At 41.1% G+C, this 15,438-nt stretch overlaps 1 protein-coding gene across 3 annotated transcripts; it reads right to left on the bottom strand.

The window, feature by feature from the left end:
- Positions 1 to 5,084: 5,084 nt before the first annotated feature.
- On the bottom strand, positions 5,085 to 14,421 carry E2F6 (E2F transcription factor 6). 3 transcript variants are annotated; one of them, XM_083828267.1, is made up of 7 exons: positions 14,315 to 14,421; positions 11,579 to 11,627; positions 10,016 to 10,232; positions 9,533 to 9,691; positions 8,213 to 8,327; positions 6,569 to 6,716; positions 5,085 to 5,834 (listed from the first exon to the last, which is right to left on the bottom strand). In XM_083828267.1, exons 1-7 carry the CDS (start codon positions 14,390 to 14,392, stop codon positions 5,830 to 5,832), a joined length of 771 nt encoding a protein of 256 aa, XP_083684393.1. In that variant the 5' UTR covers positions 14,393 to 14,421; the 3' UTR covers positions 5,085 to 5,829. The 3 variants fall into 3 exon arrangements, with proteins under 3 accessions (XP_083684393.1, XP_083684392.1, XP_083684394.1); XM_083828266.1 differs by having other exon boundaries at positions 14,306 to 14,414; XM_083828268.1 differs by lacking the exon at positions 5,085 to 5,834 and adding an exon at positions 7,477 to 7,585 and having other exon boundaries at positions 6,576 to 6,716; positions 14,306 to 14,414.
- Positions 14,422 to 15,438: the final 1,017 nt, after the last annotated feature.

Genomic DNA, 15,438 nt, shown 5'->3' with positions numbered 1-15,438 from the left:
TTATCAGTAACACCATAGAGATATTTATTGTGTTCCCATTTTCAAAATTGCTTCATGCCTTCCATAGTTCCAGATGAAAGGCTAGAATTTTACTTTTCCTCTATCAGCAATATTTAGTAGGATGTTTTTCATAAAGGTACCCATTCAAGAACTTCTTTGTGAGTGCTTGTTAGGAAAACAAAGGAGTAGTTAGGTGCCTACAAGCAGCTACTGCTGCAAATAACAAAGGGAAATTTTCCGTTTGCTGATGTTTTCTTCTGAGCCCCAGCTGTCTGTTATTTTGGTCACGCTAAGTCTCAGTCAGATATCTTGATCTTAAGAAAAGTCTGTATCTAGCTTCAACTTTTACTGTTAATGACTGGTATAATAAACACGGGGCCTATTGACCTCGTTTTATTCCGAGTTGGCAGGTATTTGCTTCTTAGCTTGCACTGAAAGGTTTGGGGCCATCTCTAATTCACAATCCCCTTTAAAACTTTATTATCCCAATAAATTCTGAGATGTTTTTTTTTACTGGACTTTGAACTTTTCTCCTGATGAATAACTTTTATTTTCACGCTTGGAAATGAACTCTTTTAATGTTGAGGTCACAGTTTATGAACACAAATGTTATCCTACATTTAGGAGCCAGCAAGCCTCTAAAGAACGTGTGCCTTCTAATTAAAATCCATATAAAAAAAGATTTTCCCCTTTACCAGCTTGCTGAAACTTTATATCTGATCCACTACCTTTCTACTTTGCAAGAAAAATATCATCAATTCTTGTTTCATTTTTTCCACAACATTCATTTTGGCAGCATGTTAGAGAAGCAACTACTGCTGTAACCTGCCTGTGACATTTTTGTGGCCATAGATGAAAAAAAAAAAAAAAAAAGTTCCTTGGAAAACAACAGCCATACTACCAAAATGGCTTGTCTGGCTGGAAAAGACCATTGCATTATCTAAAATCAGTTCTGTATGGGATTTGCATGAGAATCTGTAAAGGAGTGAAAGCAAAGCTGTTCCAGGAATTCAAATAGCTTCTTGCAGATTTTTTGATTCCTACAGTTTCCATTTGAAGTGCTAATGCCAAGTCTTCCTTTTGAAGAAGGATGCCATAAAATATGAGAGGCCTAAGAAAGTCAATAAAAGGTTAACAATGTCCTGAGCTTTCATCTTTTGGATTTGCTGTTACAACTTCGAGGATTTAATTATTGTCTCTTACAGCCTCATCCCTTACTCGAGGGGTGACTACAAACCCCTCGTTCATGGGGCATGCTGTGAGAAGCTGCCACACATCCCCATGGGCTTGGAAACACAGCCACAGGGCCACTTCATCAGAAGGCCTTCAGGCCATCATCAGAGGAACTTAAAGGTTGGACGCGGTGCTTAGGGACATGGTTCAGTGGGTGACGTTGGTAGTAGGGGGATGGTTGGACCAGACGATCTTGGAGGTCTTCTCCAACCTTGGTGGTTCTATGAACTAAGTATGACTTACATCGACTTTTACATGACATACATGGGTATCACAGTCCTTTAGGAAACATGTCAGAGAAGCCTTGTAGAGAGTTACATAAACCATACACAACCATGTCTACTTTATTCAATGAACTTTTCACAAATTACTGTTGGGAACCCAAACCAGCAGATTACTGCTCTGGATAAACACTTGAGCGGTTCCGTAGGTTTCAGGCCTGACACTGAGGTGATGGAACAGGCAATAGCTTGAAGCTCACCATGAGCTCCAGCTACCCAGGAATAGCCGGGGCCTAGCAAACAGGCCGCCTTCAGCAAGAGCTAAGGTAACTTTTGAAATCACTATGATTTAATTTTGCCTATAAACAAAACTCTTCGCACACAACAAAAGACTATTCAAAATGAAGGAATTTGCTGTCTTTTAAGTACTTTCTGGAAGATACTAATAATTTAATCTTCTCTCTTCTTCGCAAATTGCATTATTTAAAAACTGCAGTTCACAACTGAAAATCCCAGGGAGTAATTTCCCATCCCAAATAAGGCCTGAACTGGCAACTTGTGGAGTTTGTTCCAATTACAGAGTCAGCAAAATCAGGACATTTTATAATTATAGATTTTGGCCGTTGTTCTTGCTGATTAATGCATTTAGATCCTCAGACATTCTTACTGAAGGAAAGACAAAAATGTTATTAGAGTTTTCTAATTTATTGCAGGCAGAGTCCTCAAATAATGAGGGAAACGCTTAGACAAATATGCTGAAAATAGACACATAGGGACTCAACAAAAATATTTTATCTTAATAACCTGCCAGAAAAAATCAAGCATTATTATACAAACTCAGAGTAAGATTCTATCACATTTACTTTTTAGGCAAGCTTGTAACTTGCATTGAGTTTCAGCTTCGCTCAACAACTTTTCCTACAGACCAAGTCTAATCTTTCCATCAAGTTAGCTGACTTCTTGAGCCCACGCAGGACATTGCTTTCCAGTACCGCAAGTGGATAATGCTGCACGTATTCAGATAACAACAAGAATATCTTCCAAAGTCCATTTGTTCCACTGTAGGCGCATTTATTGAAACAATCCAAAGTATTTAGGAAAATTATTCAAGCAGAACTGTCATCTTAGAGCTTCTCCCATTTCAGTGATAATCGTGCAGCTTGAAGTTAAAAAAATAATTCTACAGCTCAAAAACCTGCACAAAGGAGGAACAACAGAATCACAGGAGATTTCTTCCAAACAAAAATCCCTAATGTTCTAATTAGATGATGTACGTTCTGCCTTTTAAAACAGCCTTAACATTTGCAAAATGCTTACCTTGTAAAAATTGATTTCCTTTCTACATAGTTCAAAATGCTGCATTGTCAGCTAACAAAATCCCACCCTAATGCATGGCATTCAGTGTGCCTCATTCGGTGCTGGAAATTGTTACAGATTTCATGGCAAACATTTTCTCAAGTTATTGAACAAGTCTAGGTGAATCAACACACAGAGCCCTCTCTCTCCCCCCAAGAAAAAAACAGAACAGCAATGCAAAAATGAAATAGCAAGTTGCCATTTGGGGAGAAGACAGACAATGAAGGCACAAGACGATCTGGCTGTGCAAAACTTTTAACCCCCACCCCCAGCTTCACTGGAGGAGCATATTCCTCAGTTTTACATTCTCTGATCGATATATGAAATGTCCTTTCAGTTTGCTTTATTATTGTAACAGCTCAATCTGTTGTTTGCACTCTACAGACGTGTAGAAAAAAAGGGACCCACCACAGAATCCCTGCCTTCCAGAGCTGGAAGTTGATTGAACATACACAAAATGCCAAGATTACTTTCTGACATGAATTTGTGTTTGGTGTATTTCGCAGTCCGCATAATACAATATTTTGCAGAACTAGTGAACCTTGTAGGAAGACAGATTAACTCTCAAACCGTATTAGGCATATTTAAGCTCTTCAATGTCAACTGCCCTACTTTACATGTATTTCTTCAGTAGAACAAGGCAGACATTTAATTTCACAGCATGTCTAAAATTAGTGTAGAGATGCTGGTTAACACTTTCAGGGCTTTATCTGATGGATAGTTGTTGATACGGTGCAATCACGAAAACCACGAGTTTTGATTCTTTTATTTTTTAAGTACCACACACAGGAAACTATGAAATACACTTTAAACCTAAAAAGAAACAAGAATATGCATGGCATTTGTACAGTTACAAGTTAATGCACTCAGAAGACTATTGGGTTGATCTTGGCTACTCACCCTGTGCCCACCAAGCTGTGCTCACTCCCCCTCCAAAGCAGGGCAGGGAGAAAGTTAAAAAAAAAAAAAATTAAAAAAAATCTTGTGGGTTGAGATAAGGACAGAGAAATCACTCACCAGTTACCATCATAAGCAAAACAGACTCAGCTTGGGAAAGATTGATTTATTGTCAATTAACAGGCTAGAACACTGAGAACTAAAAGCAAACTAAACCCACCTTCTCTTCAGCCCTTTTCTTCCCAGGCTCAAGTTCAATCTCAATTATTCTACTTCCATCTGGCGTGGTGCAGGCAAACGGGGGCTGCGGTCAGTCCCTGATGCTTCGTCTCTGCCGCTCCTTCACGGTCACTCTCTGCCCCTGCTCCCCGTGGGGTCCCTCCCACGGGATGCCGTCCTTCCCGAACTGAGCCTGCGGGGGCTGCCCACAGGCAGCAGCTCTTCAAGAACTGCTCCCACACGGCTCCGTACCACGGGGTCCATCCCCCAGGAGCAAACTGCTCCAGCACGGGTCCCCCACGGGCGGCAGCTCCCCCCAGACCCCCTGCTCCTGCGTGGGTTCCTCTCCACAGGCTGCAGCTCTGGCCAGGAGCTGCTTCTGTGTGTACTCTTCCCAAGCTGCAGCTTCCTTCAGAGCACATCCAGCATGGGGTCCTCTGCACACTGCAGTGCGGAGAATGGCCCCAACATGGTCCTCCACAGGCTATGGGAGGAGAGCCTGCTCCACCATGACCCTCCCTACCAGCCGCAGGGTAATCTGCTCTGGCACTTGGAGCACCTCCTCCCCCTCCTTCTCTACTGACCTTGATTTCTGGTGGGTTGTTTCAAATTTTTCTCACTCCTCTCTCACAGCTGCTGTGCAACACTTTTTATCCTTGCTTGAATGTTATCACAGAGCCACCACCAGCATCACACACACTTACTTTAGCCAGCAGCAGGTCCGTTTTGGAACACCTTGTCCCCTAAAACCAATACAAAGACCCAGCCTCGACACTGAAGTCTCATTTTACACATACTGAAGGTGGATAAATACAGAAGTTGGATGCATTCTCAACTCTCAAGTATTTCTTTACTAAGTTCTAAAGTATCTGACAGTACTTGCAAGCTGAAGCCACAATGAGGGTGTGGTAACAGGCTAGGGCTACACTACATAGAAATTCTAGACCCTAGAGTGACCAGTTTAAATATTTACTGTTAATTGTGTTACAGTATTGTAGTGATCTTCAGAAGTATCATCACAAGAATCAGGTCAAGTGAGGGGCAGCTAGCACTACATTTAACAATTAATTTTTTTTTCCATATCAGTTTTAAAATGTTAGAATTCACTGGGTGAACAAACATTAACAACTAACCATCACGTTTAATTAGACTGGCCACTTTATGTTTTATAAGCTTATTTTATTTCTTTGCTGTACAAAGGCAGAGATGCAAACCACCTCAATAAATCTACATCAGTAACTACCCAGACATGACACAGATATACAAAAAGCCCACTTATTTAACTTCAGTGTTGATACCATAGTTAATGCAGATCTGGATGCAAACAATGCAAACAGCATCTACACAGTGTAAGGCGTTAACTCTCGTAGTATTTACATCTTGTTCCTTATAGTGAAGGCTTCTGATGCATCAAGCTATTTCTTCATCTGTATTTGACGATCCTGCTTAGCAGTAGTGCAGCCTCAGAACTGAAAAGTGCATTTCTTTATTACATACATTCTCAGAAGGATTGTGGATTGTTCCAGAAACAGTTTCCAAACCTTCATTTTAGGAGTCATTATGTTTTCCATCAATTAAAGTCATTTCATAAGCTAAAAATACCACTTTCCCAAAGCTCTGTAGATCACATGCAATTATGAAAACAAAGCTCCTAAAAGCAAATCTAGGAACCGTCTTCTGACTTGGGAAGATAAAACAGTCCTGTGAAACCATTCAATCCACCGCTGTTTTAAATTAAAAACACCCCGGAGCAGTTTGGGTCGGTAAGTTCGCAGTTCCAAGAGCTTTGGAAAAGCTCTGTAACAGATATTTACATTCTGTATTTGATTTTGAGTTGTAATTCATCTTCTATCTCAGTGTATATACATATATATATATTACTTTTTTTTTATTTTTTGGAATCTCACTCTGAAAGGGAAGTGAAAGAAGAATCTAGTTACTGTCACTGTAGGAAATATAATTGAGTCATTTCACAAGCAAAGCAGTGTTAAATGAAAGCCCAAGATTAAATAGTCAACTCTTCCTCTCTACTATGAAGTAGAATTGCTAAAAATAAACTCTTGCGTCTTCTGAGCTACCGCAGTTCCCGCCACATTTATTTTTAAACCACAACGTCCTGCAGCACCGGAGCTCTTGACAGACTGAATTCCAGCCAGTCTTGTTGGAGGAGATTAAAATACTACATCCCATCTCCTGGCTGTCCTGCTTTAAACGTGGCAATAATGAGTAAGAGCAGCTAACGTCTTGTTTGAAACGCATCTTAACTCCCACGACAACTGGTATTTCAGCCGAGCTGCTGGCCTGGACATTGAAACAGCTGAGAACTCGCACACAGTCCCATCAGCAGAGCACAGCAGAACGGTCTGCTCTGACAGGAAACCAGTAACAAGCAAAGGAAGGAAGAGGGTCGGAGAACCAGAGCAGCATGCTGTGTGTGCACGTGCCTAACCCTTTGGCCTCCTGCTGCTGTGAGGTAATGCGCCACCATAAGCTTAGCTTTCAGGCACTTCCTGTCCTCCCACACATCTTAGCCCACTTAAACTATGCCCAGTTAACACTGTCATACCATTCTGGTAAAGTTGAGAACAAGTTTTCTTTAAAAAAAATTACATGAGGATAAAAATGCAAGTGGGAGACGCTACCTTCACCAGGAGGAACCGATGGCTCAGTTTCCGATTTGACAGCATTCATATTTTCAAAAGTTTTGGCACCTGGCTTATCTTGTTCCACCTCACACAGATACACATCAATGGGTCCTTTTGTGCTCTTTACATGTACTTCTATGCAATCCTATAAAACAATGACTTACATATTAACCAAAAGACCAGTCTTATGCATCAGTTATCTATTTTTACACATATTTTAAAGCCAACAGGTTAAGAGCAGAACAAATACAGGAGTGACATAACTACTTAAAATTGTGTTACTAGTTCTACGTAAGTTATGAGTACTTAATAGATTTTTAGGCCAATTAAGTACCAGTAAGCTAACTAGGTTTCATTTTTGACATGCAATGCACCTAATGAATCTTTTAGTCTTTTTACTGACCTTTTGATATATAGCCAAGATTTACTGTATGCTTAGTATGAATAAAAAAATTAAAACTTGACCACCAATGCCACAGATCAGAAAACAAATCAGAGCACATAGCAGCTTTAATAGTATGGCAAAACAAATAAACCGTACTACTGCTTTCCTTTAGCAGGTATCACATTGCAAGGCACGGAGTAAGTCATATTAATGGGAAATGGCTAGAAGAGTGTTTTCTCTAAAGTACAGCCTTTCAAATCTTGCCTTCTTTTGCTTCAGGAAACCTCTGGAATCTTCACAGGATGAGACCCAGCTACTTTTACCAGTGACACCACTGGAGATACACATGGTGGATCTAAGTCTTCTATATTGATCCGTATCTCCTTTTCCTAAGATATCCTCTCCCTTCCTGTGCACCCAGCAAGGCAAATTTGAAGAAAACATAACTAAGAACATTATAAAAAACGCATACGCAAAAAGAAAAACAGAATTAAACCTCCATTATTTATCTCAAGCTTACGTCCAGTATTTCTTCTCTTTCACAGCATTAAACAGTGGGTTCACAGTGTATGGGAGCAGATGCAGTCTAACTGGGTGCAGAGGGCAAAGCTATAGCTCTTCTGTGTGACCTGAATGGGGTGTGCATGTTGTAGCGTGAGACAAGGTCATGTTACATGTCCCACCTCCATCAAAAAATCCATCTTGACATGATCTACTAGAACGCAAGAACTTTTTTTTTGATCATACTGTACATTTCATACTTCAATATTATAGTGACAGTAGCTGTTGACTCATAAGACAACATTTATTTGCTGTTAGTATGATTATTAACTTAGGCTTAATATTTTGTTTGGTTAGATTTACAGCTTTTATAGATTTTACTGAAAAATATTAACAGCTGTTTGTTAGTTTCATTATCAAAATTATCAGACATAAATATTACATTTGTCCCATCATTTATCACAGCTGTTCCATCATCTCTAGCAAAACTAAAGTTTAGATATGTTTATAGTTTAATAATTTAGGTAAGCAAAACAAAATTCCTAAAAATAACCTTAGACTGTTATACCCACAGAATTACTTAGTGGAACACAAGAACAGTGAAGTACCAGTACTTGCTATACATGACAAAGAAATTGGAAGTCAGTTGCTAATCACTGTTGCAAAACCAGAACAAACAAAAACCAGAACAAACAAAAATTTAATAACTTCTCTTCCCTTAAGAGGGAAAGGGAGGAAAAAGTTATAAAACTTACTTCCTTAGGAATTGGTATTTCCAGTTTGGTTTCTTCTGGAGCTTTGATTGCAATCACAATCTGTTTCTGAAACGCCTGAATGCTACGGATATCTTGATATGTCACATAAGCTAGTGTATACATTGGTCAAGGATTCTGTATAGCAATTTGCTAATGGGCAGAAGCAAAGAGAATGTTAAGATACACTGAAGCAAAATACCAATTCAAGAAAAACAGTAAATAGTTCAGCTGAGGTTATTTCAATATTAGCTTTGTAAAATTAGTTATCAGCTGACAAGTGGAAATTTTTTTTGTTGTTAGGAAGGAAAAACACATTCAGTATTTAAAAACACACACTTGACGAAGTTTTCATAGATGCTATCATAAATCTATGTAGCAGATGGAATGCTGCTTTTGAGAAGCCATTTTTTTTTTCTTTTGTATTAATAATACATGGAAATCGTATCCTGGAAAACAAGAAAGTTACTTTCTTATCCGAACAGGTAAGGTATAGTGATTTTTTTTTCTAGATAACATACAGGAAATGAACACATTTCTCTTCATTTGAGCACCAATCTTTAACATTCTGCCAAAAGCAGTGCTAAGTTTGATTTGATTGTAACCACAGCCAAAATCCAATATTTGTCATATTAAAACTAGGAAAAAGGAACCCCCTTTCTATTATCAAATCACACCTGAAAGGTAAGACTGCATTGGAACCTCTCCCCAGAGACAGAACAGTATTAGGACATGATCAACGTACCATTATATCTTCATGGCAAAAGGCCACTGGGACTCTGTTTTGGGTCCTCTTTCTTATCTCAGTAAGCAACTCAATCTCACTGGTTGGTCAAGACCTGTCCCTGAGACAACTTTACTCTATAGTGGAGAGAACAAGGTAATGGTCAGGGTACTAAGACTACTGCCCCACTTCCATTTTTCTTTTCCTCATTACCACCCCAAATGGTTCCTTATCTCAGTAATATACCGTTCCTTACTCTCACTGCCACTGGGATACTCTGCTTTTCTTTCCATGGCAGAGCACAAAAGGAATGAAGGACTTACAGTCAAACTCCAGTTCTTCCCACTCTACTTCCTCTCAATCTTCTGCTGTGGCAATGTCACACAAGTAGCACTCCCCTGAGAACAGGCTAGACTGTGCATAATACTACAGAGCACAAGTCTAGTCTATACTAATATAAAATAGCCAATGAGTTCCTTGTTGTCTCATTATCAAGTATTATGGCATACCTGTGGTATCAGCCTACACCTAATGCCAGAATGCCTGCGTGTTGGCAACCAAAACCACGAGTTAAAGTAATGCAAGAGTTAAAAGGATATTTTGCATTTTCTTTGTCATCTGTTAGATCAAGTAACTGATGAGCACAATCCTTGATTAATTCATCCAGAGCTTCTTCCATGGCTGACAAGTCAGAAAGTTCATCTTTAAGGTTTTGCTGCTCTGCTGCCTTTCCAACAACTTGGTCAAGATTAGAACCTCTAGAAGAATATGAAAGTTGTCTAATATGTTTATAAAAGTAAAAGCCTGTTTACTGAATATAAAAAACACATGCTAAAATAGAAAGCAACCAGAAATTCTGGTATTCTTTACTCAGCTGAAACATACTTCAATGTGCTTTTTTACATTTGATACTTTTTAATATAGTATGTAATTCAGACAACCTAACGATAAAGAAAAACTTAAGATCTTTCTATCTATTAAAAATAATTCAATATGTTTAAAAATACTCTCAAAGTTATAAATACTAATCAACATTGCTGGGTTTCATTGCTTAGAAATTAAGGGTTTCAAAGCCCACTTACACCCACTGGATAAGATTCTTAGATCTTTTCTGAATTAAGTGAATTCCATCCAACACGTTGGTGATGTCATATACTCTTCGTTTTCGTACTCCAAGAGTTCTTGCTACTTCATTTAAATCAAGGACACCATCTGGAGCTCTTTTGACAAGATCCATGAATTTTCGGGTCAAATAAACCAAGGACGCATCAAATCGAGGCCTTCTAACCTTCAGAGTTCCTGTAATGTTTTGATACAATATTCAGGGTAAATTACTACAACAATATGAAGTGTTTCTTAAAAAAACATTAGCCATGAAGTTGCAATGAATGTAAAAGCATAAAACACTGCAATATCACCACCTCTGGTTAACTATCGGCAGTGTTGGGGCACTGCACCAGAGAACCGCAGCTGTGTCATCTGCCCAGTGACACTGGTAAAATGGTTGTTCTTTTGGCCCAGAACAAACCAGAAGGTCCCCCAAATAACTCTCAGGCATGGTTCAGGGACTACTTCAGGCCAGTCAGTTCCAGAGCCTGAGAACTTAATGTATGAACAAAATGCAGCTTGTACTAGCTGTCCTCAGGGCCTAAGAATTGGTGATGTCACTCTTCAATTTAATACAACAAAGATCTACTGATACTGGGCCACCACAGGTTTAAGAGACACCTGTGCTATATAAATCCAGTACCAGCATAGTCTCAGAAACAGCAGAAGAGTTACTGATGAACAGTTTTGTTAACTTTAGATTATTTACGTGTGCCTGACCAATCATTTACTTTAAAGCACAAAAAAGTATGTGCATCTAAAAATTCTAATGCTGGTGAATGAGACTGTCAAATTCTGCTGTTATTTGTGCCCTGTCCTGCAAAGCAAGCCTGATAATTCCTGTGTAATCAAACTGTGCCACTGAATAACACTCCAGTCTAATGTTTCAAGAGAATGTGGGTACATATGGAAGGAAACTTCCTTAGCAAACGCTACTTCAAACTTCTTATTTTTCCCCAGATGAAGAATGTGCACTTTTATTCATAACTCTCCACTCTCATTCTATGGCTACAGGATTGTCTGTTCTTTAACCTGAGGTGAAAAGTTCAAGAACCCACTAGCTAGTTTTGAATAGCGCTACCGCCAGAGTTGGACCCGACGATCCTTATGGGTCCCTTCCAACTCGGGATGTTCTATGATTCTACCATAAGATGTGGGAGACTATTCAACTGGTGAGAAAAACAAAAAAAACCCAACCAACTCAAATTCACTCAAGCTTGTATTTACGTTTATTAACACCAGCTGAAAAATAATCCTTGCCAGCACAATGTCCCAGTTGTCTCTAAGTCACTTTTTCTGTAAATACATTTTCTTGATAGCAGCAGTGATTTCTACTTGGAGCAAACGGAAAGAGGAGAGGGAAGACCATGAAAAATGCATTGCTTTGTGTTTGCTAGTTCATTTAGTATGCAGCGTTCCTCTTGTTCTGCCTATATTAGGCACACAATGATTTCCCATTTGTTTACAGCATGCATTGTTGTAAAAAAAGCATTAAGTATTTCAAGGATAACCTTTACACATGGAATGCAGCAACTTACTTCTTACAAACTGCATGTCATCGTCCAGATTCAAGTTGAGCATTGGTGGCTGGGGAAAAAAGTGAAAATATAACTGACATAAAATACCATGGAAGTTTTCAGGGAGAAAACCCCGACCCAACTGTGGATGCTACAGCAATGAGAGTGCCAACAACTCAACAGATATTACAGTGAAAGAATCTCCTTGGATAGAAGGGAGACACACTCATTAATACCCATCAGAAATTTCACCTCAATCACAGCAGATCTCCCTCCTTCTTGGAAAGCTGGAAACACCACCAAACCCTCTAATTCTCAGGCACAACGGTCACAACACAGCCATCTGTATAAACTCGATAAATACCAAGTTTGAGGCGTTCCACAGAACAGCCCACATACAGAAGATACACTGGAATTATACAGCATTACAATTATTTTGTAGTAGACTTTCAAGCTAGCAGCAGTCTGCTCTGCTCACATAACCGACATGGCAAGTGCAAGAATTTATGTTATTCCATCTCCCCACGGCAATTCAACAAAATACTCTAAATTCAGACTCATTCCAATTGGAAGAGACCTCAGAAGGTTTCTGGTCCAACTTCCTACTCAAAACAGAAACAGCTGTCATATAGACCAACTAACTCAAGGTCTTATCCAATCAGGTCTCCAAAATCTCCAAGGATGGTGGCTGCACCTCTCCGGGCACCTCATTATACTGCTTGCCTGCCCTTGTGGTGAAGAAGTTTACATCAATCTGCAACCTCTCCTGCTTGTTCTGCTTCAATTTATGGCTCTTTTCTTTCAGCCTGTCATCACACACTGCTGTGAAGTGTCTGGCTCCTGCTTCTTGATAACTTCCTTGCACATGCTAGTGGGCAGCTATGTCTTAAAACACTCCCTCAGCTTCTCCTCACAGATATATCCCCATACGCACTGACCACTTTTGACCCATCTCTGCTGGTTGCACTTAAGTTTATCAACATCCTTCCTGTAATGGTCAGCCCCAAATAGGATGCAGCATTCCAGGAGCAGTTCAATACTAGCCAAATAAAGGAGAATTGCTTTATTTGATCTGTTGGCTGTGCTCTTGCTAATAAGCCTCATATGCCTTGAGGCCAGGGCACATTGTTAGCTCATGTTTAGCCCACTCTCCCTAAGGACCCTCAGGTCCTTTCAGGGGGGTGCTTTCCCAGCATCTCAGCTCCCAGCCTGTATGATGGCAAGTTACAGTCCCAGATGCAGGATTTCAAACCTTAATTTTCAGCCACCTTGTCTGTCAGATTCCTGATGATCCATTCTTCCTGCCTATACCTTTATGCCCATAGTACCCTCCCCTCCCCATCTGGTGTCATAAACATCATAGGAATGTATCCTATGTCCTCCTCTAGCTCACTGATATTTAATAGGACAGAACCCTGGACAAACCCAGTCCTGGGGTCTGTCCAGACAGGTCCCAGGTCCCTAAGCAGCTCTGCCTGTAATCCACTTTCAGGTAAAATACGAGTCATTGACCATTCTTCTTTGAGCCTAAGGAACCAGTCAGTTTTGCACTCAACTATTATCTGTAATATTCCAATTAAAAGACAGGATGCTGCTGGAGACTGTTTCAAACATCCTGCTAACATCACTGCAGATGACATCTATGGCTTTGGATCTGCAATCCAGTCACTTCATCACTGAAGCGAATCTGTTTGCAAGAACAGTCCATCAGCTATCCCCAACCACCTTTACTTTCTTCCACGACCTCTCAATGATCAGACAGCAACCTCACAATGCCATCAGCCAGCTCTCTCAGACTCTCCCTGGATGTACCCCCATTAGGTCCTATGGCCTCAGACAGATTGAGATTTCTCAAGAGATTCCTAGCTTGGTACTTTCGCATCGCAAGTCACTCTTCTCTTCCTTGAGCCCTATCTCTCAGGCACAAGCCTAAGAGACATTGAACTCTGAAGATGCAAGCAAGCAAGCAGAGCACTTCATCCCCTTCTGTGTCTGTTTTCACTAAATCACTTCTCCCCTTTAGCAGGGAGTTCTCAGTTTTCTTCCCTCCTTCAGCCTTAACCAAGGATGTGAAAATAAAAGTTCTTATCACCCATGACACGCTGGGGAATGTCCTTGCAGACCTCCACCCCTCCAGCTCCCCCACCTTTCATTTGGATTTGCAGCCAACACTTTTTAATTCCAATCACCGTCAGTTCCTCTAATAAGGAGAAACTTCAAACCATCAGGGAAAAAAATGGGTATCAACATCTTCACAGCTTTAAGCCACTACTACCAAGCAACACTTATCTCAAGGTTAATAAAAACGAACACTTTAAACCACGTTTCAGAGAATTAAGAGATTTATTTTTAATTACGAACACATTTCAGAGCATTAAGAGATTTGTTTTTAATTAGCAACACCATAGCAGTGCTGAAAGCAATAGAGCAAGGTGCATACGTGATTAACCGAACCTCACAGGCGCTCAGCGAGGAAGAGAACACACACTTGGGGTCCGACTGCTGTTTCCCAAAGCACCTATAACCCACTTCGGTGGGTTGGCAGGTCGCCCTGCTACGACGCCGTCCCTTCGCAGCCGCCCCAGGCAGCCCCAAGCCCGGCTGCGCTCCCCCCCCCGGCTCTGCTGCCCGCCGCCCTCCTGCCGGAGCCCTCCCCGGCGTCCCCTCGGGCTCTCCGGCGGGGGAAGCCAGGCGCTGCGTCCCCGTCCCGCCCTCGGGCAGCGCCTCGCTCTCCCCCCCGCCGTGTACCTCACTCACACGCAGCGTGTCCGGCCGCAGCGGCCTCAGGTGCTCCCACTGGCCAGGGGCGGCCATTTTGTGACCCCCGCCCTCCATTACCCAGCGGCCCCTGCGGGCGCCGCCGCCCCGCCCAGCCCGGCCGTGCAGAGGGGGGGAGCCGTTCCCTGAGGGGCGGCCATGGCGCTGGGTGCGGGGGGGGTTTATTTACGGGTGGTTTATGGGTGAGAGGCTAGATTTAGCTCCTCTAGGGCCGGAGAGGAGTCTGCGAATGTCGCTTGCCCGAAACACGGCTGTTTACATTCCAGCTAGAGGTCCTAAATCCTTAGTCCGGTGCTCCTGCCCGTTCTTCACCTTTCTGATAACCTTTAGCAAGCGCTGACTGCTTCCTTGTCAGCATCAGTAGTGATCACAAACATTCTGATTTAGTAGCTAACTTCTGTTTGTCAGAAAAAAAACATTTCGACAAAAACATTTCGACATAACTCTGTTAAATTATTGATCTGATTGATGTTGATGCCATTTAATTGCCCTCTACCATAGAGTACAACAAATAGTCATGAAATTCCTTTCATAAAAGCTTTCTGAACCGTTGTGCTTCCTTGACTACCCGGTAGGTGACACTTCAAGGCACTCCCCCTTCACTATGCTCAAGGAAGGTGCTGTGAACAAATGTAAATTTCATTGAACGTTGTGTAAAAACACTAGTCTGGTATGAGGAAGTCAAAGCTGTGAAGGTTTTAATTCATCTTCTAATGTGCCAGCCTGGGCAGGTCAAGAAAAACTCTCTTATCTTGAAAAGATACTGAATGCATTTTCATTTACTAGTGGTTTCATATCTCTTCAGGTTAGACATTCCTCTGGAGAAGCTAGTGTCACCACTGATAAAGCTGCTGCCTTGATGGCGTTTGCTTCTTGGTAACTTATTTTCAATCAGTCACTTCTGCAGTAATAATTGTCTTTGTAAATGTGTGTAGAACCAAGGTGGGTTGTTCTCATGCTCCAATCAATTTATAAGAAAAAATGGTGAAAAATATACACTGGCAAGTATAGCTCTTCAAAGGCATGATGTCTATATAACACGAGACGTGAAGCCTTAACTTGTGCAGTTAAAGATGTGCAAACATTGCTTGTCAGCATTCCAA

This window comes from Anser anser (genome assembly GCF_964211835.1).
Source record: "Anser anser genome assembly, chromosome: 3".
Lineage (NCBI taxonomy): Eukaryota > Metazoa > Chordata > Aves > Anseriformes > Anatidae > Anser > Anser anser.
This window is presented reverse-complemented; position numbering and strand designations above follow the sequence as displayed.